Source organism: Dasypus novemcinctus, chromosome 13 (assembly GCF_030445035.2).
Source record: "Dasypus novemcinctus isolate mDasNov1 chromosome 13, mDasNov1.1.hap2, whole genome shotgun sequence".
In the NCBI taxonomy this organism is placed as follows: Eukaryota; Metazoa; Chordata; class Mammalia; order Cingulata; family Dasypodidae; genus Dasypus; species Dasypus novemcinctus.
In genome coordinates this window covers 103,823,760-103,849,472 of record NC_080685.1, presented here as the reverse complement: position 1 = coordinate 103,849,472, position 25,713 = coordinate 103,823,760, and the positions used below count along the sequence as shown (strand labels likewise).

General features: G+C 35.9%; 1 protein-coding gene across 2 annotated transcripts in view; it reads left to right on the top strand.

Annotated features, from left to right (window-relative positions):
- The window catches only part of GPATCH2 (G-patch domain containing 2), a 195,972-nt gene extending 170,392 nt beyond the window's left edge, over window positions 1–25,580 (top strand). The window contains exons 9-10 of one of the 2 annotated variants that reach the window (XM_023589730.2): window positions 2,724–2,812; window positions 21,495–25,580. In XM_023589730.2, the coding sequence (XP_023445498.2) occupies window positions 2,724–2,812; window positions 21,495–21,715 (310 nt within the window). In that variant the 3' untranslated portion in view covers window positions 21,716–25,580. The remainder of the gene's footprint in view (window positions 1–2,723; window positions 2,813–21,494) is intronic. The other variant, XM_058275226.1, reaches the window with a different exon arrangement.
- Window positions 25,581–25,713: the final 133 nt, after the last annotated feature.

The following is a 25,713-nucleotide window of genomic DNA, read 5'->3' as shown; positions in this document are numbered from 1 at the left end:
CCTGAGCTCTCTACCAGAACCTCATGGATCTGGTCAGCTTGCTCTTTCTGTAAGACCTTGAATGGCTCATTGATTCATCAGCTATAGACACCAAACTCCTTTACGGGGTGTACATGGAGAGTTGGCGTCCATGATCCAGCCCCAGCTTTTTTCTCCAATCTTATTAGACAATCCCTCCCCCAGACACTGCTTTCCGTACATCCATCCTGAACTACTCTGAGTATCACAAACTCTTTACCACTTAAGAATTCTTTTAGCAGTAGGTATAGAAAATCTGACCAGCAGTGGCTTAAACTAAGAATATTTGTTTTAAGAGGATCAGAATTAGGTAGTCTGTGGATTGGTTTTCACAGCTCAATTACTGGTCCACTATTGAGAATCCAGATTCCTGCTTTATTCATGTATTCATAATAGTACCACCCCATCCTCCTCAGCTATTTCTGAAATCTGAACCTGTATGGTTAATATTCTCCAGAAAGTAAACTTCAGTGCAACCTTTTGCTAAGGGGAATATTTCAAGTGTAATCAAAGACGTTAAAGGATAATAATTTACAAAAAGGTAAAAGCAAGACTCTTATACAGATATGAAATGAATATGTGTTAGATTTTATTTAACTTATTAAGTAATGAGGGAACCAGGCAAATATTTTTACTGGTTCAAAGGAGAAGTCGAAGCATAAATTTAGATTCAATATTCCTTTGAATATTGAAAAGAAGATGCCAATGGATGCAGCATTGGCTTTTCCAGGTTGTTGGGGAGGTGGCAGTTGTCCCTCCACTGGAAGGAATTCATTTTCACTTTTATAACAAGAATTCTTTTCCATTGCCTTCCATTATCTACAATTTAGTTATAAAATAGCTTCCATTGATTGCCAATCACTTAATAACCTGCAAGGGTGTGCTCTAAATGTAGTAGTTTCCCACTGAAGCACAAGTATTTCCCTACAGAGGAAAAAAATATATATTCAATGCAACATGTTAAGAATTGTTATAAGGACTACATAATACCTCCAGAAGTGCTTAAAGTTGGTTGTCCCTGCCATCACTGCTACCCTTCCTGATCATTTTATATATTTATGACTTTACCTTCCTACACAGACTTTAAACTCTTCCAGTAACAGGAATTTGAATTTTTCATTTCCTTTGTACCTTCAGTCTCCTCTTTCCTACTCTAACCCTTTTCACCACCACTGTGGGATCTTATGCTAAGTCAGTAGTGAATCCTAATAAATATTTGCTGAGTACACGAATGAATTAATTTTGTATAAAAGACTATGTCTTCTCCATTATATTATTTTAATTTTTTGTTCAATTTTGTAGTTTGAAGGTTACGTGTAGTTGTGACCATTAATTATTTTTTCCATTGTGAGCCAAGACCACAGCTCAAAACCCAATAAAGATTTTATAGTTTTGCATGTTAATGAACATTTTGGCCGATTTTTTATATATTTCAACAGAGGAAAGTTTGTCATGAACTAATTTTTAAAAATATTTTTAATAATTATAAACATTCTATTAATAGAGAAGCTGTATGCTCACAATATAAAGGGAAGAGAAAATTAAGCAGATACCCATTTAATATTAGCTGTGGTATATTATTTATTTCACCGTGTGTACCCCTTACGATAATCAGATCATTAGTTTTGACTTCACTTTCTGCCTTATAGATATGGCCTGTATGTGAAGTAATTTTACTTTTAGCACCATTTTTTTGTGTCTTTAAACATTGGAGTGTGTGCATATAAGTATATATCTTGTTTGTTACCTGAATTAATTTTCTTTCTAATCTGGTTGTTTTCAAATTTGGATCCTATAAAACCTCGTCTGCCACCAGCTATATCTATGAGACATGTGTTGATAAAAACATTCTTCATTTATTTCCACTTCATGGGGCCCAGGCCCTACCCCAATGCCACAACAGGGATTATGATCCAGGAACTGAACAGAGTCCTTCTATAAATCCTTTCTATTTCTCTATTAGTCTGTCTTGATTTACATGTGGGCCATTTCTGATTTTTTTCCCCAAAATTCTTTAATTTAGCAGTCCAAAATTAGGTAGAATTATCTAGCCCCAAGAATAGCAGGAGGCCCACTTCTCAGTTCTTGCTTGCTTATCATGTCTTTACAAATATAATTCAGTACCTATTAGCCAGTTTAATAGCAGGAAACCGGTACCAACTCATTCAAATTGTTCTTTCTCCTAGCTATTAAACAATTAAAGAATTCTAATGATCTGAGAGAACATCACTATTTTCTTTCTATTTAAAACGTTTTGAGAGAATTCACTGCTGTATAATATCCTAAAAGAAATTGATCATACTTTTCTTGTAATAAATGTTGTTCTGACAGTAAAGCATTAGTAACCAATTGATAACCTAGCAACAATATTGTGATCTCTTTAGATAATTAATCTTAGCTATTTTCCTGTCAAAAGCAACAGTGCTTGATTTTATGTTGAGCCAGAAAGATTGCCAGTTTTGAAAATTAAAAAGCATTCCTTTTATATTATTCATTCCAGTAACAATTTATGATGGCACATTTAGCTGCTGAACGCTTGTCAACAAACGTAATTATGTTTCGATATAAACAAGATTGGTGGTTTTACTATGCCGCTCCATCTTTGTTGAGAATGTTTTGATTTAGACTCAGATTATTCAAGCTGTGTATTTATGTGTCATTTTTTTCCTCCTTTGTTAAAAGTTTTTTCTGATAATTACTTATAGGCAAACAAGCATGCATTTAGGATCCTTATGCACGGGAGATATCAAACGGAGAAGAAAAGCTGCACCTTTGCCTGGACCTACTACAGCAGGTAAAACAAAAAAGGGATTGGGGCAGAGCGTAAGTCTAAAGTTCATAAATCATCAAGAATAAAATAGAGATCATTTTTATTTGCTGACACTGAAAAAGAGACACAGTTGCAAGAAATATTAAAAACAAATCATTTGTGTTTGGTGTCTGGCTGTATTGCTTGTTCCTTATGTAGATTTTTCAGGCATCCACTCAATAAAACATTTGCTGTACTCCTGCCCAAATGCAAGTCTTGGTGAGAAGTATTACAGAATACAAAAGCTTCAGGTGCTGCGTCCTTGGCCTCAAGAAATTTGCAGACTAGTTGGGAAAACAAAGTCTAAGTAGATGAAAAGGCAAATAGCTGCAGAAGAAATGAAAAGTAATAATTCCAAAATTATGGCAGCAGCCTCAAAATACAAGGCCTACATGTTGTAATGGATGGAAGCCTGGCTTATAAATACGGCAATCTCATTTCTAGTCCCAGATTTGCAGCAATCTTAGATTCATCTTTCTTTACTTAGATGATGTTAGCATTAAAGTGAAAAATCTTTAAGTATTTCCACCTCAAAAATCGTGTCATTCTAATAGCATGTCATGCTAATGAGTATGGTAAATAGAGAAAACCACAAGTAGGAAACAGGAAGAAATTCCTCAGGGTAATACAGGAAGTCTTCCTGGAGGGGAAAAGACTTGAGCTGGGCAGTGATGGATATGAAATAGATTCGTGTGCATTCCAAAATCTCATGCAAGATCAGTGGTAAAGGAGGCTCATGGAAAAATCAGTGATAGGAGAAAGCCAATTGGGCATTGACATGTAGGCACCGCCACGCGAATAAACCACAGTTAACCATAATGGATTTGTGGTGAAGCAGCTCTAGCTCTAAGAAGTGTTTTCAGTGTAGATACTTGATCGGTTGCAAAGAGTTGTCTTGGTTTATGGCCTCGGATCCTTAACCATTCAGATTAATAAACTTTCTCCAAACTTATTTGAAGACCATTTTGTAGGAAAAGTTCTTTCCTTTCCATGCTTAATAATAGAATATGAACATAAGATTCATGTCAACAGGAGGGTATAAGCAGTGAAAACTAAAAAGAGAATTTTTCCCCCTTTTTAGGCATATTGATTTCAAAGAAAATAAAAGATGTGAAGTTTACCATCTCTTTTTAGGGGGCCTATTCCATCCTTCAGCACTAGAAAATTGGAGAATGACTTAAAACTGGAACACTATTAATGCAGCTTTTCCCCGTATGGGGGTCCATTATAAAATTACATATGTACTTATAAGTATAATCCCTGAGCCATCTTCTAGTGCTACTGAAATTTCAGGATTTGGAAATAAGAAACACCTGTATATAGAGTATGTTTATATTTTGTAGAATATGTACTACTTATTGGGTACCTACTGTGTATCAGAAACTTTTATTATTTCACTTAATTTTTATTATAAATGCCTGAGTTAGGTATTAGTATCATTTTACAATCATAAAAGTAAGATTCAGAGAAGTGTTAAGTTAATTACTAGAGATGACATAATGATTGAACGACAGGGTCATCTTTCAAAGCTGGGTCTCCATGACTCCTGAACCCGTGCACTTTCCATGACAATTACTTATGCCTCTTTTTGAGACTATACGTGTAAATGCCATCCTACTGTGTATATTTACTCAAACCTATTATATATGTCAGGTATTATAGAAGATTATTTAGATATTGTTCTGTAGAAGTATAGAATATTCATTGAAATATTTATACCTCTACATACAGAAACATAACAGCCAGATTTTATGTCAAATACATGTCATAAGTTACTCAGTTCACATCTTTCATGAGCAGGTATTCTGTAGAATTCTTTCATATCCCCATTCCAATTGAATGGTCCCCTGAATTCTCTTTATCTTTTAATGATTCAAACATCAGTGACAGAAACAGGACAAGAATAATCTTAGGAATTCTGCTAAAGCATATTTGTGGCAGCAATAAGGAAAAGAGAATACTGGGGTCAGGTCCTAATACTCTGAACATATGTGAAGTGAGAAGGAAAATGCACAGTGGTGAGGAGAGGAAAATATATTTCTACAAGATGATTTTGATGTTTGAACTCAGTAGCATCAAAGGAAATCATTTACATGGAGTATGAGTATAAACATTAAACTTTAGCCTTATGCTTAAACACTCAGATACTCCAAAGGTTGTAATTCAAACTGTTGTGATTCTCTTAAGAGTCGGGAATTTTTTTTTTTAACCCATCAGTTGTATTTATTGTTTGCTGTACAGGAAGCATTTAGACTCCAGCTCAATGCTCTTTGCAATTCTCAACATTCCTAATAACGTTTTGGTTTGTTCTTTAGAAGAACATCCTTGTATTTGTTTTGTTAACTTTAATCCTCATTTACCTCTGGGTTCACTATGTTATTCAGTCCCTAGATTATTCTCAAGCTTTCTTTCAACTGACATTTACATCCCTGGACAACCCCATTTCAGCCACAATCCCATTTATAAACCAGCCATGTTAGTTACATTCACTATAATGTGTTACCACCAACTCTATCCATTTCCACACTTTTACAGTCAAGGTAATTGAAAATTCTACATACATTAAGTATTATTACCTCTTCTCAGTCCCCATTCTGTCTCCTAGTAACCTATAGTCGAGGTTTTAGTTCCATGTGTTTATTTTTCATATTTAGTTCATATTAGTGATACCATGCAATATTTGTCCTTTTGTGTGTGGCTTACTTCACTTAGCATAATGTTCTCAATTTTCATCTATGCTATCCTATATGTTCCAATTTCATTTCTTCTTACAGCAGCATAGTATTCCATCATATAAATATACCACATTTTGTTTATCCATTCATTGGTTGCTAGACACTTAGGTTGTTTCCAACTTTTGGCAATTGTGAATAATACTGCTATAAACATCCATATGCAAATGTCTTTCAGTTCTTCTGGATATATTCCTAGTAGAGGCATTGCCAGATCATGTGGCAGTTCTGTATTCAGTGTCTTGACTGCCAAACTCTCTTCCACAGAGGCGCACCATTCTGCATTCCCACCATCACTGAAGAAGTGTTACTGTTTCTCCAAATCCTCTCCAGCACTTGTTTTCTGGGTTTTTTAAATAATGGCCATTCTATGAGGTGTGAGATAACTCATTATAGTTTTGATTTGCATTTCTATAATTGCTAGTGATATTGAACAATTTTCTTGTGCTTTTTCACAAGAAATATCTATTTATGTCTTTTGCCCAGTTTTTAATTGGATTGCTTACTCTTTTATTGTTGAATTGTATGAACTCTTTGTATACCATGGAAATCAAACTCTTATTGGATATATGGTTTCTAAATATGTTTTCCCTTTGAGTGGGTTGCCTTTTCACCTTCTTGACAAAGTTCTTTGCAGCACAAGAGTGTTTTAAGTTTGAGGTGGTCCCCTTTATCCATTTTTTCTTTTGTTGCTCATGCTTTCAGTGTAAGGTTTAAGACTACCACCACCACCACCACCACCTACCACCAGGTCTTGAAGATGTTTCCCTGTATTTTCTTCTTGGAGTTTTATGGTTGAAGATTTCATGTTTAGGTCCTTGACCCATTTTGAGTTAATTTTTGTATAAGGTATGGTATAGAGGATCTTTTTCTTTCTTTGGATGTGAATATCCAGGTCTCACAGCACACTTTGTTGAATAGACTCTTTTGCCCCAACTGCGTGAGTTTGATAGTCTCATCAAAAATCACTTAACCAAAATGTGAGGGCCTGTTTTCTGAACCATCAACTCAGTTCTTTTGGTCTATATGTCAATAATTATACGAGTACTATGCTGTTTTTACCATTGTATCTAGCTAATATGGTTTAAATTCCTGAAGTAAGAATCCTCCAACTTTGTTCTTCCTTTTTAAGATGTTTCTGGTTATTTGGGGCCCCTTACCCTTCCCAATAATTGGGTAGTTTTGTTTTCTATTTCTTGTAAAAATGCTGATGGAATTTTTTTATCAATTTGGGTAGAATTGACATCTTAATGAATTTTAGTTTTCCAGTCTATGAGAATGGGATGGTCTTCCAATTGTTTATTTAGGTATTTTAAAATTTCTTTTAGCAATGCATTGTAGTTTTCTGAATACAAATGCTTTACATCCTTGGTTAAGTTTGTTTCTAAATATTGGATTCTTTTCCTGACTTCCTCCTTTGATTGTTCATTATTACATATAGAAACAATGCAGATTTTTGCATATTAATCTTGTATCCTGCCACTCTGCTGAATTTGTTTATTAGCTCTAGTAGCTTTGTTGTGGATTTTTCAGGATTTTCTAGGTATAGGATCATATCATCTGCCAATAGCAAAAGCTTCACTTCTTCCTTTCCGATTTGGATGCCTTTTATTTCTTTTTCTTGCCTGATTACTCTAGCTAGAACCTCTAGCACAATATTGAACAACCTTGGTAACTGTGGGCATCCTCGTCTTATTCCCTATCTCAATGGGAAAGCTTTCAGTCTTTCACCATTGAATACAATATTAGCTATATCCTTTTTCATATATCCTTTTATCATGTCGAGAAATTTTCCATCAATTCCTATCTTTTCTAGTATTTTTGTCAAGAAAGGATGCTATATTTTGTCAAATGCCTTTTCTCCATCAATTGAGATGATCATTTAATTTTTCTTCCTTGATTTTTAATGTGGTGTATTATGCTAATTGATTTTCTTGTGTTGAACCACGCTTGCATGCCTGGGATGAAATATACTTGATCATGAGGAATAATCTTCTAATTTGTTGTTGGATTTGATGAGTAACTATTTTGTTGAGGATTTTTGAATCCATATTCATTAGCAAAATGTATCTGTAAATTTCTTTTTTCATAATATCTTTCTTTGGCTTTGGTATTAGGGTGATATTGGCTTCATAGATTGAGTTTAGTACCCTTCCTTCCTGTTTAATTTTTTGTAAAAGCTTGAGTAAGATGGGTATTAAATCTTCTTTGAATGGCTGGTAGAATTCACCTGTGAAGCCACCTGTTCCTGGGCTTTTCATTTGGAGGAATCGTTTGATGATTGTTTTGAACTCTTTTCTTGTATTTGGTTCATTGAGATCTGCTGTTTCTTCTAGGATTAGTGTAAGTTGTTCCTAGGAATTTTTCCATTTTATCCATGTTGTCTAGTTTGTTGGCGTACAGATGTTCACAGTATCCTCTTATGAACATTTTTATTTCTGTGGGATCAACAGTAATGTCCCCATATTCATTTCTGATTTTCTTTATTTGCAACTTCTCCTTCTTTTGTCAGTCTAGCTAAGGATTTGTTAGTTTTGTTGACCTTCTCAAAGTACCAACTTTTTTTTTTTAAGATTTATTTATTTCTCCCCCCACCCCGCCTGCCACCCCACTTGTCTGTTCTCTGTGTCTATTTGCTGCGTTGTCTTCTTTGTCACTCCTGTTGTTGTCAGAGGCATGGGAATCTGTGTTTCTTTTTGTTGCCTCATCTTGTTGTGTCAGCTCTCTGTGTGGGCGGCGCCATTCTTAGGCAGGCTGCACTTTCTGTCGTGCTGGGTGGCTCTCCTTATGGGGCACCCTCCTTGCGCATGGGGCTCCCTACGTGGGGGACACCCCTGCGTGGCACGGCACTCCTTGCGCGCATCAGCACTGTGCATGGGCCAGCTCCACACGGGTCAAGGAGGCCCAGGGTTTGAACTGCAGACCTCCTATTTGGTAGATGGATGCCCTAACCACTGGGCCAAGTCCGCTTCCTGGCCAACTTTTGATTTTGTTAATTCTCTGCATTCTTTTTCTTGTTGTTGTTCTCAGTTTCATTATTTGTGCTCTGATCTTTGTGATTTAATTCCTTCTGCTTGCTCTGGGCATAGTTTGCTGGTCTTTTTCCAATTCCTCCAGCTATGTACTTCAGTCTTCTTTTTTAATGTAAACATTGAGGGCTTTAAATTTCCCTCTCCGCACTGCTTTTGCTGCATCCCATAGTTTCTGAAATGATGTGTTCTCATTTTCATTCACCTCAAGATATTTGCTGAATTCTCTTGCAATTTCTTCTTTGACCCATTGATTATTTAATAGTGTTTTTAATCTCCGTATATTTGTGAATTTTCCCTTTTTTGCCTAGTGTTGATTTCCAGCTTTCTTGCATTATGGTCAGAGAAAGCATTTTGTATGATTTCAGTCCTTTTACATTTATTGAGATCTGCTTTGTGACCCAAAATTTGATCTATCCTGGAGAAAGATCCATGAGCACTTGGAGAATGTACATTCTACTGTTTTGGGATACAATGTTCTGTACATTCTGTTAGGTTTAGTTTGTTTATCATATTATTCAAGCTTTCTGTTTTTTATTTATCCTTTGCCCAGATGATCTATACACAATGATGAGAGTGGTGTATTGAAGTCTCCCAACTATTATTGTAGAGACATCTATTTCTCCCTTCAGTTTTGCCAGTGTTTGCCCCATGTAATTTGGGGAAAAGTGGTACGTATATATTTATGATTATTGTTTCCTCCTGGTGAATTGCCTTTTTGTTAGTATATGATGACCTTCCTTGTCTCTAATAACAGTTTTGCTTTTAAACTCTATTTCATCTGATATAAATATAGCTATTAGAGCTTTTTTTTTTTTTTTTTGGTTACTGCAAGCATGTAATAACTTTTTTCAACCTTTCACTTTCAATCTATCTGTATCCTTGTTTCTAATGTGAGTCTCTTGTAGACAGCATATAGATGGCTCATATTTTCTTATCTGTTCTGACAATCTGTGTCTATGATTGGGAAATTTAATCCATTTGCATTCATTGTTATTACTCCAAAGGCAGTTCTTCACCCATTTTGATCTTTGGGTTTTATCTGTCATATCTTGTTTTTACCACTCGTTTTCCACTTTTAGTTACTTTTACTGATGTATTAGTCAACCAAGAGGAGTGCTGATGCAAAGTACCAGAAATGTATTGGTTTTAATAAAGGGTATTTATTTGGGGCAGAAGCTTACAGTCACAAGGTCCTAATGAGTCCAACTCAAGGTACCATAAGAGGTACTTTCTCACCCAAAGTCTCTTGCCACTTGTTGACACAAGATGATGACAACATCCGCAAGGGTTCAGCCTTCCTTCTTCTTCTTAAAGCTCCATGGTCCCAGCTTCTTCTGATCTCAGCTGTAGGCCGGCATAAGGCTCGCTTCTGTTCCTAGGACCCCTGCCATATCTAATGGACCCTTCTCTCTTTGCTCACATATTTGCTTTTTTGTGTGTCTACTTCTGAGTGGGAGTCTGTTTTTTCAGCCCAAGGAAACTGGGACTCAATACTGAGTTGTACTGTAATGAGGTGGTTGAATCAAAGCCCTAATCTTAACCTAATTTAATCAGCCATCTCAGCTGAAGCTAATACAATCAAAGGGTATCATGCCCAGAGGAACAGACCAGTTTACAAAGGTAATCAATATCTCTTTTTGGAATTCATAAATAATATCAAAGTACTACAATTGATATAATCTTCATTTCTAGGCTCTTTTCCAAGACTCTCCTATATTTTCTTTTCAGGATGTTGCACTCCCTTTCGTATTTGCTGCAATACCCGTCTTAGTTACAAACTTTCTCAATTTCTGTTTACCTTTGAATATTTTAAACTCGCCCTTATTTTTGAAAGACAGTCTTGCCAGATATGAGATTCTTCACTTGCAGTTTTTCCCTTGCAGTATCTTAAATATATCATGCCACTGCCCTCTTGCCTCCATGGCTTCTAATGAGAAATCAGCACTTGATCTTATTGGCCATCCCTTGTATGTGATGAATCTCTTTTCTCTTGCTGCTCTCAGGATTCTCTCTTTATCTTTAACATTTGACATCCTGATTAGTAAGTGTCTCAGAGTAGGTCTATTCATATTTATTTTAATGGGATTACATAGTGCTTCTTGGACATGGATATCTATATCTTTCAATGGAGTTGGGAAATTTTCCACCACTGTTTCCTCAAATAGTCCTCCTACCCCTTTTCCCTTTTCTTCTCTCTGGGACATCCAGGACATATATGTTTGCATGTCTCTTGCCATCATGTAGTTTGCCAAGACCCTGTTCAATTTTTTCCATTAGTTTCTTCATCTGTTCTTTTGTATGTGCACTTTCAAAGTCTTCAAGCTCACTGATCCTTTTGTCTCTTCAAATCTGCTGTTATATGTCTCCAGTTCATTTTTAATTTCATTTATTGTGCCTTTCATTCCAATGAGATCTGCTATTTTTCTATGTATGCCTTCAAATTCTCCTTTGTGCTTCCCCAGTGTCTTCTTGATGCCCTTAATCTCTTTAGCCATTTTATTAAATGTATAAGAAGATTTCTTTGAACAGCTATGGTTGTCTCAACTCCTTTATGTCATCTGGACGCTTAGTTTGTTCCATTGACTGTGCCATATCTTCCTGTTTCTTGGTAATTATTGTAATTTTTTGTTGGTGCCTCAGCATCTGGTTTACCAGATGTGTTTATTCTCGACCCCTTTTCTCTCTTTAGTCTAGGGCCATCTATCTAATTGGCATTGTGCTTCAACCCCTCTTTGATATTTGGTACAACTTGATTTGGAACTTTATAGTGACATGTGTTTAGCCAATCTGCATGTTTTTCAGATCTTTTTCATTTGTTTCTTGCCCTTTCTCCCTTGCTGGTTGTGGACCGAAAGTGCCTGCAGTTACCCAAAGAGGCTGGTATAAGTTCCCCAAGCTTCCTCCCTGCTGGAGGTGGGGGTAGAGCCTAGGCTAGGGCTACAATCCAACCTGGGTGGAAAGAAGCCAGTCCTACCTTCTCTGTGATTTTCAACCAGCCCCACTTACCCTCATGCCAGGGCAGAGTTAAAATGGAGGCTGCCAGCCGATTTCTGACCTGGACGGGTTCAAACTTTAGCTGTTCTTAGGAATGGACTTAAGTCAACAGAATTTACTGATCAGAAGCTGCAGTTGGTGTCCAACTGCCTCTTCCCCATTTTTGGGAAATGGCGCTTCCAACTCCAGCCAGAGAATAGTTCCAAAAGCGGCTTGTGCCGCCAGCAGAGGATGGGCACTGGCCTTCACAGCGTGGAGTGCTCTGCTCACTAATTTTCACTGCAGATGGGCATTCTCTTCCTTCCAGTCTTCCAAGGATGTTGTAGGATGCTCTTCTGGTCCCCTGGGTCCCCCAAACAGGTGATTTATATAGCTCTGGGTGATTACTGACTGCCCTGTAGGATGAGCTGACTCTTGGAGCTCCTCACTCTGCTGCCATTTTGCTTTCTCCCAAGATTCCAGGTTTGATTGTGTTACTAGATGTTCTACTTAAAGAATGTAATTCTTAGAAATTTAATTTAATTACTGAGAAAGTAGCAGAATGGAAAAATAATGCTGCTCATATTCAGATACATTTTTAAAATCCATGCATATGGGGAGTAGGTGTAGCTCAGTTGTGGAGCACTTCGCATGTATGGGGTCCCAGTTTCAATTCCCAGTACCTCTTAAAAAAAAAATCCATGGATAACTCTTACTCTCAGAGGAAGAAAGAGAGATTATTTGTAAATCCTCAGTTTTAAATAGAGTATCTTCTAATACTAATGAACCAATTCTAAGGTGAGGATTATTATCTGCATTCACTAGGAAATGCTTTTGTATGAGTACCTTTCCATAATAAGTTATTGGTCATCAACCTTGATCATCTTGTTTCCAAAATCATAATTTTCACATCCTGAAATATAGACAACCACAAAATAAAAGATAGTTATACTTGTAAACTTCCAAAGTTGAGTTAGCCTGCAGAATTACTTTAAAAAGAATATTCCAGCCATTTTACAGGCCTTCTAAAACTTCTCCCAAAAAAACACATTGAATTGAGATATACTTTCTCAGTGCTTTCTGCCTTTATCAAAAAATGCAGATAAAGATAATTGTCTCTCTCTTTTATAATAGGAAATGAGTTAAAAAAACTGACAGCCTAAATATTGTTCAATTATCTTCTCTGATTTGTATGTAAGGTATTATGCAGTCAAACAGCAGGTTTAGGAAGGATTTACAAAAAAAATCTAAGAACAACTATATTTAGACACTTTATAATCCAAAACTGAGTTTTCATAACAATTGAAGGTGAAGGGTTGTATATTATATAAACAATACCTAACATTTAATTATTAAAAGATCTAAAGTACTCTGTGAAATTAATAATTCAGAAATTGATCATGTTCACCTGCTAGTGTATTTAAAATTTTATTCACCCTCTTAGCAACAGAATTGAAGCATAATTTCAGTCACTTTATAAGGCTGGCCCACATTGTTATCGGCTCAACATTTATTAATTGTGACAGGAACACCAAATTAATCTCAGTGCTTTAGCTTATTTACTGCTCTTTCACCTGTGCATTTTGTATTGACAAAGTAAAATGAATATTGATGATGTTAGATATTGATTTTTAAATGTATAGCTTGTTCTATGCCTCATTCAAAGTCACATACCAAAAGACAGTGGATGTCTCAGTAACAAGGGATGTAGATTTACTATTATAAAATTGAGAACTGTTGAAGCAAGAAGGCTTGCCAGCAGAATCCATTTTATAGTTTGAAAAAAATGTCATCTGTAAAGGTGAAGAAAAGCAGTGAACAAAATAAGAGGAATATTATTAACACTTTTTAAAGGCAGTCAGCAGTGTTGGTTGTGGTCTGTGTTATGGTTGAAGTTATCACTATTGAGGGTTTGATAGTAAAACGACGTTAAGTATGCTTATTGGGGTATTGTGGCTACATTTTTTTTCAAAAATGTCCACTAAAAATTACTAAATTAAATGTTATTCACATTTAGTATTGTCCATTACTATTCTGCTGTTGGATGAAAATAAAATAATGTCTGAAAATAATTCATCATAAGGAATAAGCCTTTTCTATATATTTTAGGTTATTCATGGGGATACCTGTTGAAGTTTGATAAACCAACATAGGTGTTTCTCCAGGGTAACTGTGTTCACAGGCCTGTGAGCTGTTGGCAAAAGAGGCTACACTAGAGCTTTTTAAGACTTTTTAACTTTTCTTCCACATCCTACTAAGATTTCAATAGAGAAATTTTATTTTCTTTTATCAGTACATCTAAACGATTTACATTATCTTACCTCTTCCAGGATTTTAAAATTGACACATTTTTAAAATTTTAATTGATGTTTTTAATTTTGAAACCAGACCTTATCTAAACATAAAGTAAAGGCCTAGGAAGTATATTTAATACTTCATCTCTCAAAAAGTAAACCACCAAACTACCCTTCTAATATGTGTTTTAAGAGAGTCTTAATAAATAGTTCTCCATTATCATATGGTATAGTGAACACTTAAGGATAGGGTAAGCACAAAGATTAGGTAGAAGATAATTGTTGTTCCTGACAAAATCACAGACTAAATACTGAGAAAATGTTCAAGCTACAATATACCTAGAAATACCAATAAAGTATAAATCCATCTTTTTAAATACCTAACTGAGATTGCAGGAATGAAAGAGGAATTCTCAGGGTCAATATTTGTCCCAGACAGCCCCTCGATCCACCGAGTTTTACCTGTCACGGAAACTCTAAGCCATGTTTGCTAGTACCCCTGTGAGGAAGAGAACCAAGCCTGGGAGCTGGAGTGGGCCTTTTTTTGTTTTTATGAAGTGAGAACCTCTGATGAGCTACATTCTCAGAAAAGGGTAGACTAGAAACAAAACCCACCTATAGGCACAGGGAAAAAGAATGTTTTTGCCATCTGGACCCCAAATTGAAAGCTGTCTGAAGATTTATAACAAAGATCCTCCTTTCACATGGGTTTCTAGTTTAAAATTATACCTAAGCAAAAAGATTAACATAAAAACTGGTCTCTGGCACAAATATAAAATCATGCTAGATACATGCCTTCAATGCAGGTCATAATAAAACCTTTTCTGAAAATGAGCTCACAACCAAAACTGAAAAATGAATTATAAAGACATATTGGAGACTGAAGGAAGAAAGCATTTTGAAAGGAAAACAAGAAAAGATGTACTAACACCAAGCAGATATTTGAGATTATTTTGTTCTGAACAATTTTTGAAAGTTATAAACTCACTGGACAGTTATATAGCAGATTAGGTACAGATGAAAAAACACATAGTGAATTTTAAGAAAGACGTAAAAAAAAGCTACCTAAAATGCAACACAGATAGATTAAAAGATGGGAAACATAAAAGTCTGGGGGAGCGGATGTGGCTTAAGCAGTTGGGTGCCCACCTTGCACATGGGAGGTCCCGTGTTTGGTTCCTAGTACCTCCTAAAGATGAGCAGATGCAACAAGCTGACACAACAAGGTGACAAATGAGCAGGCGCAATGAGCAGGGAGTGGGTGTGGTTCAAGCAATTGAGCACCCTCCACCCACATGGAAGAGCATTCTGGGGTTTGGTTCCCAGTGCCTCCCAAAGAAAATGAGCAGACAAGTGGACACAACAAGGAGAGACAACGAGCAGACAGACAAGGGAACCACCAGAGTGGGGGCAATAAAATAATCTGTGAAGGATTATTTTGAAGGAAATATTTTGAAGGAAAATGAGGTTCAGCATGTTTCTAATAGAACTTTCTGAAGGAGATGTAGAGAAAAGAGGGAGGTGTAAGGTTCAAAACAGTAATGACTGAAAGTTTTTATAACTCAAAAAAAACATGAGTCTTTACATTCAAAAACTATCAGAAATTTTTAAATGTAAATAAAATCATGCCTAAACACATTGAAGTAAAACTTCAAAACACCAAGGAGAAAGCAAAAAACCTAAAACCAAGGAGAAAAGACATAATGTATAAAAGAATGAAACTGTAATGGTAGTGAACACTCCAGAAGGTAAGGGAGTAATATTTTCAGAGTACTGAGATAAACTAACTGAATCAAACTTGAATTGTATATACCCTGTGAAACTTTAACCATGAAAATAAAATAGAGATTTTCAGGTAATTACTGAGAAAATGAACACTAACAGATCATTATTAAACTTAATACTTCAGGGAAGCAGAGGATTGAGCTCCCTCCTACCACATGGGAGGTCCCAGGTTTGATTCCTGGTGCCACCTGGAGAAAACAAGCAAGACAGCAAGCTGATAGAACAGGCAGGTGCAGCAGGCTGACTCAACAAGTTGACACAACAAGGAGACACAAAGAGGAAAGACAATGAGAGACACAACAGAGCAGGAAGCTAAGGTGGCTCAAGCGATTAAGTACCTCTCTCCCACATGGGAGGTCCCACGTTCACAGTGTCTCCTAAAGAGAAGATGAGCAGACACAGAGAGCACACAGTGAATGGACACAACAGATAGTGAGCACAAAAAACATTAAGGGGGGGAAGAAATAAAATAAAAATCTTTAAAAAAAAATAATTTAATACTTTGTATACAAGAAAAATGAATCCAGAAAATAAAGAATGAAAATCAAAAGGAATAGTGAACAAGGAAATTATTAAACATGTGCCCAAAGCCAAACTAATATTGAATGTATAAAAAGTAATAATGATGGTGACAGTGACCTGGAAGACAGTTCATTTGGGTGATAAAAGTAAGATGAAACTAAAACTCTAGATAACCATAATATGTAAAATGGATAACAATGATAAATACAAATATTTCAAAGTTCCTTGTATTTTTCAGGAAGACAGATATTAGTTAACTTTGGAGTTTAAGGTGCCAAACGTGCAAGTTGACCTTTTAAAAAATAGAAATATAATGTATAACTTCAAGCTAGTGTAAGCAAGTCCTTAAGTTCCAAGATTGAGAAAACAGAGGTGCATAGAAAAAGCAAGATAAGTAGCATTAAATTGGATAGTAAAATTAACTCCAGCTATATCAGTAATCACAATAAATGTAAATGGAGAAAGTGCACCAGTTAAAATTCAGGGATTGAATGGATAAAAAAACAAATTCCAGTATGTATGCTATTTACAATAAATACAATTAAACTGTAAGGAATAATTTAAATACCAGCTACAGATAGCTACAGTGTCTGAATTTATAACAAACAAAATGAATCTTGAGGTATTTTAGGAGAATTAGAATACTATCTTCAGTTAGAATTGCTATGTATGCTACTGTAGACCACTGGTTTTTCCAGAAGTTTGAAATTTGTGAATAGAATAAAACACTTGTCTCAGAATATGTGGTAGAACAGATATAGTAGAAAATATTGTTGATATAATATTTTAAGCTCACTGTTCAGTCAGTGGAAAGGCTAACATTTGAACTTAGATGGTCTAACAGGGACACTTTCTAGCTAATTGACTTTGGGCAGGTGCATTACTTCTTAAAACCTCAGTTTCACCTATAAAATGGGAACAATAATATGAAAGCATTTGTTATCTCTAAGGGCTGCTGACATCATTGTATTTTTAGTTATCCAAGTACGTCAGTGTATACATTCTGTGTATTGTCCATATACAAGTTGAGAGAAGTTAATATTGCAATTCACATATTACACATTGAGAAAAATGTTTGACTAGTATAAAATATCATTATCTCCACTAAAAATGTTTGTCACAAATTCTCCTGGGAGCAGTGCAGGTAATGGAAGATGCATAGGGTTTTGGAGTAAGACTGGCCAAGGTTTGAATACTAGCTTACCTGCTGTGTGCTCATGGTCAGGTTACCTCTTTCTGAGGACCATTAAAATTACCCTTCTAAGATGATGATTAGAAATAATGAATGCCATGTGCCTAACATGCATACCATGTACCAAATACATAGAGGTAAATCACAGATAACATTATGACTAACATCCCAGAGTGCCTCTGGAATCAATTGTTTTGCTGTAAGATTTTTTTAAATAAAAATCTCATATTCTTTGATACATAATAATTCCATAAGAAATACATTTCTGTATGATGAAAACACCTAATAAAAACATTCCCTTCTCTAAAAACAGATCAGCTCTTTTATTTTCCTTACTTTACTTAAAGTTTTACATTAAAAAAAGAAACTGATTTTACATTAGATTTCCCTTTAAAAAGTAAGCACATCATCTTTATGCAATAAACTATTTGAACAGATTTATTTTATTTTTAAAAATTCACATGAAAACTGTCTATAATCTTGCAGCTAAAATATAGACTAGTCCGAATGAGTGAGCTGTTGCTATTCTAAGAAATGATATCATTAAAGCATTTGACAGAGTAGTAACACCAAACACTTTCTCATATCTCAAAGTATGCTTGCCACTGTCCCTCTAGTTCTTAGCAGTAGTCAAAAATCTCTGTCCCTAAATTAGTTACTGAGAACATAAGACAGTTTTAAAAGCATTGCTAATTAAAATAGTAACAGTCCTGTCCCTTAGCTGGCTTGTGAAGTAATGGAGAAAGGGGATGGAAACTAAGAGTGAGCATGAACTACCAAGAACCTTCTGAATGCAGGGTAGGGGGATGCACTTGCTGTTATATGGAAAACAGCATGTGTCACCTCCCCTTCCATTGGCTGTTTACCCAACATCGATACAACACTTTAGGAGCCAAATTACTAGACAAGCTGCCAATTAGGCTTGCAGTCAGCTGGATAGATTAGCAGCTAAGAGAGGCCAATACAAGATTTTCATCTCTTGAGCCAATTACACAAGTGAATTGCCACCCACAATACTCTGGAAGATTTGAGAGGAGAGGACCAACTCCGCTGTAAGAGATATAAGAGATCCAGCAGAGTGGGGGGGAGGGGGCACACCAAAGGGTCAGCAGGCTCTGCATTGCTAAAATTGCCCAAGCAGAAGGAGAGCCTTCTAGGAAAAGACTTTAAAGATGTAGCACCGCCAGGAGCGAAAGAAAAGGAAATAATGGCTGTGGTAGACTGTGCTGAGACTGAGCTGTTCTATTCACAAGTCATCACCTCAGAAAAGAAGGATGAGAGACCAACAGGAGATCTCACTCGAGCATCATTTTCCATGAAAAAAAAAGGTAGCTTTTTTTTTAAGGTTGTATAGAAAAACCATTGCTTTTTCAGAGTTTTTTGTGTCTGTGTGGAAAGACTTATTAGCATTTGAGGAATTAAAGGTTTCCTCCTTTTTTTTCTTCAAATACAAAATAATGTTTTATTTTGTTTTGTTTCTCGTTATTTCATTTTTAGAGTGAAGAGAAATAAAATCAGTATTTTTTTAAAGGAGAGAGCGGATTCTTGACCATCTATGTAAAAACACAAGCATGGCAAAGGGGTGGCCATGCCTATGCCGCCATGCTTGAAATGCCAGCCTTTTAAAATTAAGAGAATGAGTCACTTATCATTTGCTGTTCACTTTAGGACTGAGGATTGACCACAATTTAGCAATTTTTAATTTTAAATTAACCCATTTTTTCCTTAAATGTTAAACAAATTTTAAATCTGTACTTTTGCAAGCTGCTTTATAAAAAATGTGATTAAACAGATGTGTATCCTGGAGCAGAATTAGACCTCTGATCTGAGTTTAGCTTACAGATGGAATTAAATTAATTCATGGCAATGACTGAAAATTCAGGAGTATGGGACAAAATGCCAGCACATTGTTTAACCTAACACACCTGATAAACAGCCGTTCAGAAAAAAATTACATTCCTTAATTTTTCTTGGAGATCTGTCTTGGTTGCCACTATAAATGTAATTTCAAAATAAAAACTTAATTACTTTTTTTTCATTGTATTATATTATATTATGCATGGTTTTAAAAAAAAAACCTTGTCTGTTTTTCATAGTTAAGAGGTCCAGGTTATATATGTATATATGTGTATGCATATACATATTTATACTCGGGAGATTCAGATTATATTTATATTTTAGCATATTTTGGAAGTTAGGAATTTTTTATCTTTGTATATGCCTCTTTTACCCTGGTCAAGCACTAAACAATGTTCATCAGAATTTTTCTTTGACATCAGGTATTGTCATTTAAGTTATTGGTAGTTGAAGCTCTTGATTGTTCTACCACATGTTAAAACACTTGTTTCAATGACTTAAAAACCGAATTTTTTGACAAGGCCAAAACTGAGTCATTATGGTGATCATCCAGTTCTTACTACCTGTAGTGAATTTAGCAAAGGAAAACAATGCATTCTATTCTCAGTCCTAAAAACACAGAAGACGGGGAATACCAAAATGTTCAAAACAGGGCCTTAAAAGTCAATTGAGGGAAGGGGCTGTGGCTCAATCGATTGGGCTCCGTCTACCATATAGGAGGCCCTGGGTTTGCGTCCCAGGGCCTCCTTTGAAAGCAAACCGGCCTGCGTGCACAGAGAGCTGGCGCAGCAAGATGACTCAACAAAGGGAGACAAGCAGACACAAAAGAATGTGCAGCGAATGGACACAGAGCAGACAAGCAAGCAAAAGCAAGCAAGCGTTGGGGGGGGCGGGGATAAATAAATAAAAAATGAATCTTTTTAAAAAAATCAATTGAGGATTACTCTAGATCAGGGGTTTTTAACCTTTTTTGTTCCACAGACCCCTTTACCAGTTAGGTGAAAGCCACAGACCCCTTATTAGTCCACCCTGTACTCTGTAGTATTTATAAATATATCACACCCATACCAATACGTCCCCACAAAGAGAATGTTTTCTTGAATTTCATTTCAAGCTCACAGACCCCTAGTTAAGAACCCCTGCTCTATAGTAAGTACAAGAGCTTCAGTTACTAAAATGCATCTCTAGCATTTTGCAATTTTCCTTCTCCTGAAAGTCACAATCAGGGAACAACCCACTTGCTGTCTCCCAGAACACACAGGTGCAAATTACCAGACAAGGTATACTGTTTCTTCCACTGTGACAATTTTTTTTCATTCATTATTTTATTTTTTATATGAAATAAATACACCAAAGAATACAGGAAAACCTATTTGTATGGTTGAAAGAACAATAATAAATTGACCATTCATGTCCTCACTACCAGGCAGTGTTGTCATAATCAGGAAGAAAAAAATTAGTGATGATAGAAAAGAGGGGACAGGGTGGGTTGGTGCTAAAAAGAAATCGGACTCACAAGCCTTTGAGCGGACCAAGTGTTCTTGTCAACAGTCCATATTTCAGAGCAGAAATCTGCTTGACCCAGGACTGAGGCATTCTGCAGATCCTTCAGAAGTGAGACATCTTTATCCCTGGAGGCCTGGGGAAGCAACGGTAGGCAAACACTACCTCCTTGCTCCGTTTGTGACCATGAGCTTCCACAACAGGCCTCTCAGGAGGCCCTGGCATAGGAGATCGGGCTGAATATGTTCTGACTAAAACAAAAGTTATATTAAGAGTTACCTTCCCCACACCCCATCCCCCCCCCCCCTTTTTTTTGCCTTCACAATCTCCACTTGTAGTTTTTTTGATAATTACTTCCTTCTTTTGCAAGAGCAGTTAGACCTTGAGAAATGTTCTGGTAATTGACAGTTCTGGTGGCTTGTATCTGGTTAACTCCAGATTTGCTCTATGCCCTTTTTGTAAACCATAATCTAATAGCAGGGGATGGGCAGAAATGGACCAACCCAGGAGAGCCAACAAACCACAACTGGGCAGACAGACCGAGACCAAACCCACAGCTGAAGGAAGGAGCTCAGGTTCTGTGGTTCTTTGACTTCTGTGACATTGGCTAAGTTCTCAGTACTTTCACATTAGGTGTTTAGGCTGTGTTTCTAAGGTTTTTTTCCCCCTAGAGTCAAATATACAGTATATATACTCAACCAAGGAGAATGTGTTTTTCTTCACCTGAGAGGCTCTTCACCTGTGTCAGTGTAACGTGTTGTCATTTTATCATTTCAGGATTTGTAGGTGAAAATGCCCAGCCAATCCTAGAAAGCAACATTGGAAACCGAATGCTTCAGAGTATGGGCTGGACACCGGGGTCAGGCCTTGGAAGAGATGGCAAGGGGATCTCTGAGCCAGTGAAGGCCATGCAGAGGCCCAAAGGATTAGGACTTGGATTTCCTCTACCAAATAGCACTCCTGCAGCTACTACCCCCAATTCAGGAAAATCTGCCTAAGAAGAAAAGAAAACAAGAAATGTTCTAGGATTTTTAACCACCTATCCCATTGCTTTTAAATTACAACATAGCTTCTGTTTTTGAAGCAGAAACCTACATGCCTCAAAACTTCTCGCTCTATATTCCTAACTGCATACAGTCTTGCCACCATGATAGAAATGGGATTTCACCACATTTCATGGTGCTAAAGTGAAAACCAGTACTCTTTAAAGTTTTTCCACAGTTTCCAGCTAATTCTAGGTATAAAGAACAGCCCATTTCTCTTATTCATTTGAATCTCAGACATCAAGAATTTCTAATGCTTTTGCTTGCTTCATTTATGTGTGTGATGCCCAGACAAATGTGAGCACTCCTACAGCTCTCTGAAATGGGGTAGGTCAAGAGGGAATGTGTTTCACACCATCCTAATATTTTGTTAACCCAAGCCCCTAGTACCACAGTAGTGAAGTCCTAAGCGAATCTGTGTTTCTAGACTTCTCAATTTCATAGTCCTTGAATTTGAGGAATTTTTTGTGAGGATTCTTTAATGGAATGATACCCATTAATTTTATATCCTTGGACATTGTCAAATGAAGTTCATAGTTGACAAACAGCAATTGATGTTTTCCTCAGATATTTTGACAAAAATAAGCCTCATCATTATTATCACCAGAGTGCCCTCAACATTACTTTAATGAAGATTTTATAAATTTTACCTCATTTACAACGTAATTATTGAAAGAAAAAATGTATTTTTTAAATTCATCATGACCAAACCGTAAGTTGTATTAAATCAGACTTCTACCTCTCTCTTCCCAAAGATTGATATTTTTTAAAGATTATCTCAATTGTAGTAAACTGATTTTAAATTCTAACCATTGGAATATGTTATTAGAATATTGGGTCAATTTATTTGAAGATTTAAATGGCTCTCCCAAAAATTCAGGGATTTCTAGCAATGGCCCAATCCATTTACAAGGTGAACAAGAGAAGTGAATGGTGCTGATCTGCCCCTTCTGAAATCTAAGCTGTTACTAGAAACCCAAGCAAATCAAGTCATTTTTATCATATGTTTAGTACTGAGTTATTTCTGAATCACTTGCATCATCATGTTAGGAATTCTGAATTGCTCTTATTTAGAAGATGCTGATTAATTGTCTTTATCATTAAGAACTGATCATAATAATTGTTACTCTGTTTATGATGACCCTTAACTGGCTGAGCAAAGGCCAAGATAACACAACACACATGAATCACCTTTCTAACAGGTTCTTAAAAATTCATAAATCCTCAAAAGTGTTGGAAAAAAAATGTTGTGGGGGAGAGGCGGAATGGCACATGCTCCAGACCTTTTCCAAGTGGTCCCCTCAAGAAAATATTGCTGAATAAGGGAAGGAGAGTCAACCTTGATGGCTTGCCAAGTGTACACATTTCTTTTAAGAATTGTTTTCTTTCGTAGGTATATTATAAGGATTGGTTGGTTAGGGGATGATAGACTATCAGGTAAATTGCTCTTTTGAAACATTCTTATTGAACAAAGTAACTGTATAATTACTTTTTCCAAGCTTGTTACTTAGAAATTTGTTGGGTTTTTTTTTTTTTTAAATGCTTGTTGTATAATATCTATGTATGAGGGAAAGGTGGGGGAAATTGCTTATATAGTTTTTTAAACTTCTGTGTGACAGGTTGTAGTGTTCTAGCGTCTATTCAAAAGATGCTGTTGTTTTGTTTTACTTCCATTGCCTGAAGAGCTTCTAACATTCTAGAATTTTGAAAAGCGAAATTTGGGGCCACTAATAACAAACTATAGGTCATTGTGAGACTTTGGTCCCTAACAGCTGAGGAACTGACTGTTCCTTACCACTCCACCATGTTCACTATTAGGTGTAGAAACCCTGGTAGTGGAGAAGAGCAAACATGTGAAACCGGACTCAGCTGGTATGGGAGAACCCTTTAAATTAAGTACTGCTGTCTTCAGGACATTCATTATTGCCCTTCTAAACAGGTGCAGATTTTCTGAAGCAACCCTTCTAAGATGTTCACTTAGCTTCTCTTAACCCCCAAAAGTGCATCTTCACATTTTCAGCTAATAGAAGAAAATCTTCAATCCTGACACCTGGAGCCTTCTCTGTGGCTCACAAAAGACGTAAAATCTTTTCTTGAGTGTTTAGCTGTCCGGAAGATATGAATCCACCTTCAAAGAAGAGGAGCAAGAGTATCCCAAAGGTTCCCCATACCCTCACACAGACAAGCACCAGAAGTATAGCCATCCTGTCCGCGTCAGTCCTTCAGAAGTATCAGTGCAGGCTTGATGTTCTGGTAGTACCCAAACTAAATTGGAGAAACAAATACAATAATATGGAATTTTTCACTTAAATGTTGCCTTTTAAGATATGAAGCCCACTAATTTATTTATTTTAGATAGAGTTATAGCTAATTTTTTGCCAGTTATTATTTTCAGAATACTCAAAACATCCAAAGGAGAACATGTCTTAGAATGTCATTCATATCTCCTTAGAAAGGTGGCAAGATAGTGTCTCTAGTCCCTTGTGAAGCTGCTCTTCTATTCTACAGCATCTCAACCTTCATATCAAATTAGCTGATTGTGCTAGAAAAAGCACTGTAAGGAAATTTTTAGAGGGTGCATATGTCTCTTCCGTTACTATCCAAATTAACCATTCTCCAACATAGCCAAGAGAATCCAAGCCTGGCTAAATTAGCAGCTAGACTTATCTTTTCTTTACATATTTGTTATACTTGATGTTGACCAGACTTTGTTGGGATCCTACCCTTCCTTCCTTCTCCCCGAACACTGGTTTTAAGGTTACATTCTCCTCAAATTTGTTTGCTTATATTTTGAAATTATATGGCACCCTTTAAAAGAAAATCCATGGCTAACTAAATGTACCAATTAATTAATCTGAGCATTTGAATTCATAGATTTTATAATTCATATAGTAGTGAGCAGACAACAGAAGTTAAGACAGTAGGGTTAATGAGAAACAATGTTTACATATAGGTGCATTTCCAGTGCACGTACATTGTAATAGCTGCAAAGTATTGTGTTTTATTAATATGTTTATTTTGACATTGTGAATTGGTATTCCTATAATTAATTGAACTGACAATTGCTTCTCTTCAATACATTTTCATTTTGAACAAGTATTTCATAAAAAGAATCACTGTTGACATAACTTTTAAAAACCATTTCCTCTTGTATTTTTGGTTTTCTAAAATGACCTAAATTGGTATTGTAAAATGAATTGTTTAACAGCAAATATATTTTGGGTTGTGTTTTTTGTGTGTGTTTTTTTTTTATGTTTTCTTTTGGTAGTAAGATTATATTACTACTACAACAAAAAATGGAAGTATAAGACATAATGTTCAAGAATGTTATTTACAGTAGTCATTGTCTTTATCCTTTAACTGTTTCCCACTTACCTTAAAGTAATAAAAAATAAAGTTGAAAAGTATTTTTAAAAAATCACCACCCATTGACAATTAACATTTAACAGTGCAGTTAAATTTATTGTTATCTTTAGCCCTGGAAAATTTCAATATTTTCCCAAAATAAATGTTTAAAAATTGGTAAATATATTTGATTCACAAATATATTAATAGCTGGTATTATCTTTTCTATCACGTTTTCATGTTTCTGTTTGTTTTCTCTGAAGCTAAGCTAGGCTACCTAGTTTAAAGCCTCTTTCCACTCAAGGTTTTTATGATTCTGAAGTAGCAAGTCTATGTTCTCTCTCTGACCACTTGAATCATCAGTCGTGTCTGTTACCACTCTGATTCCTTTTGAAAAGTTGTACCTCTCATACCTGCTTGGTATTTTAAATATTTTTGTAATATGCATTAAAATCTTGTGTTCCATTTGCTGTAAGAGCAGTCCACTATTTATATTGATTATATTTTTATTTTTTTATCTTTTTTCCCTAATAATTGAGTAGAGTTGTTAGAATAGGTGGATTTTTTTTATCCAATAGGTATTAAATATTCATTTAACAGGCTTACAG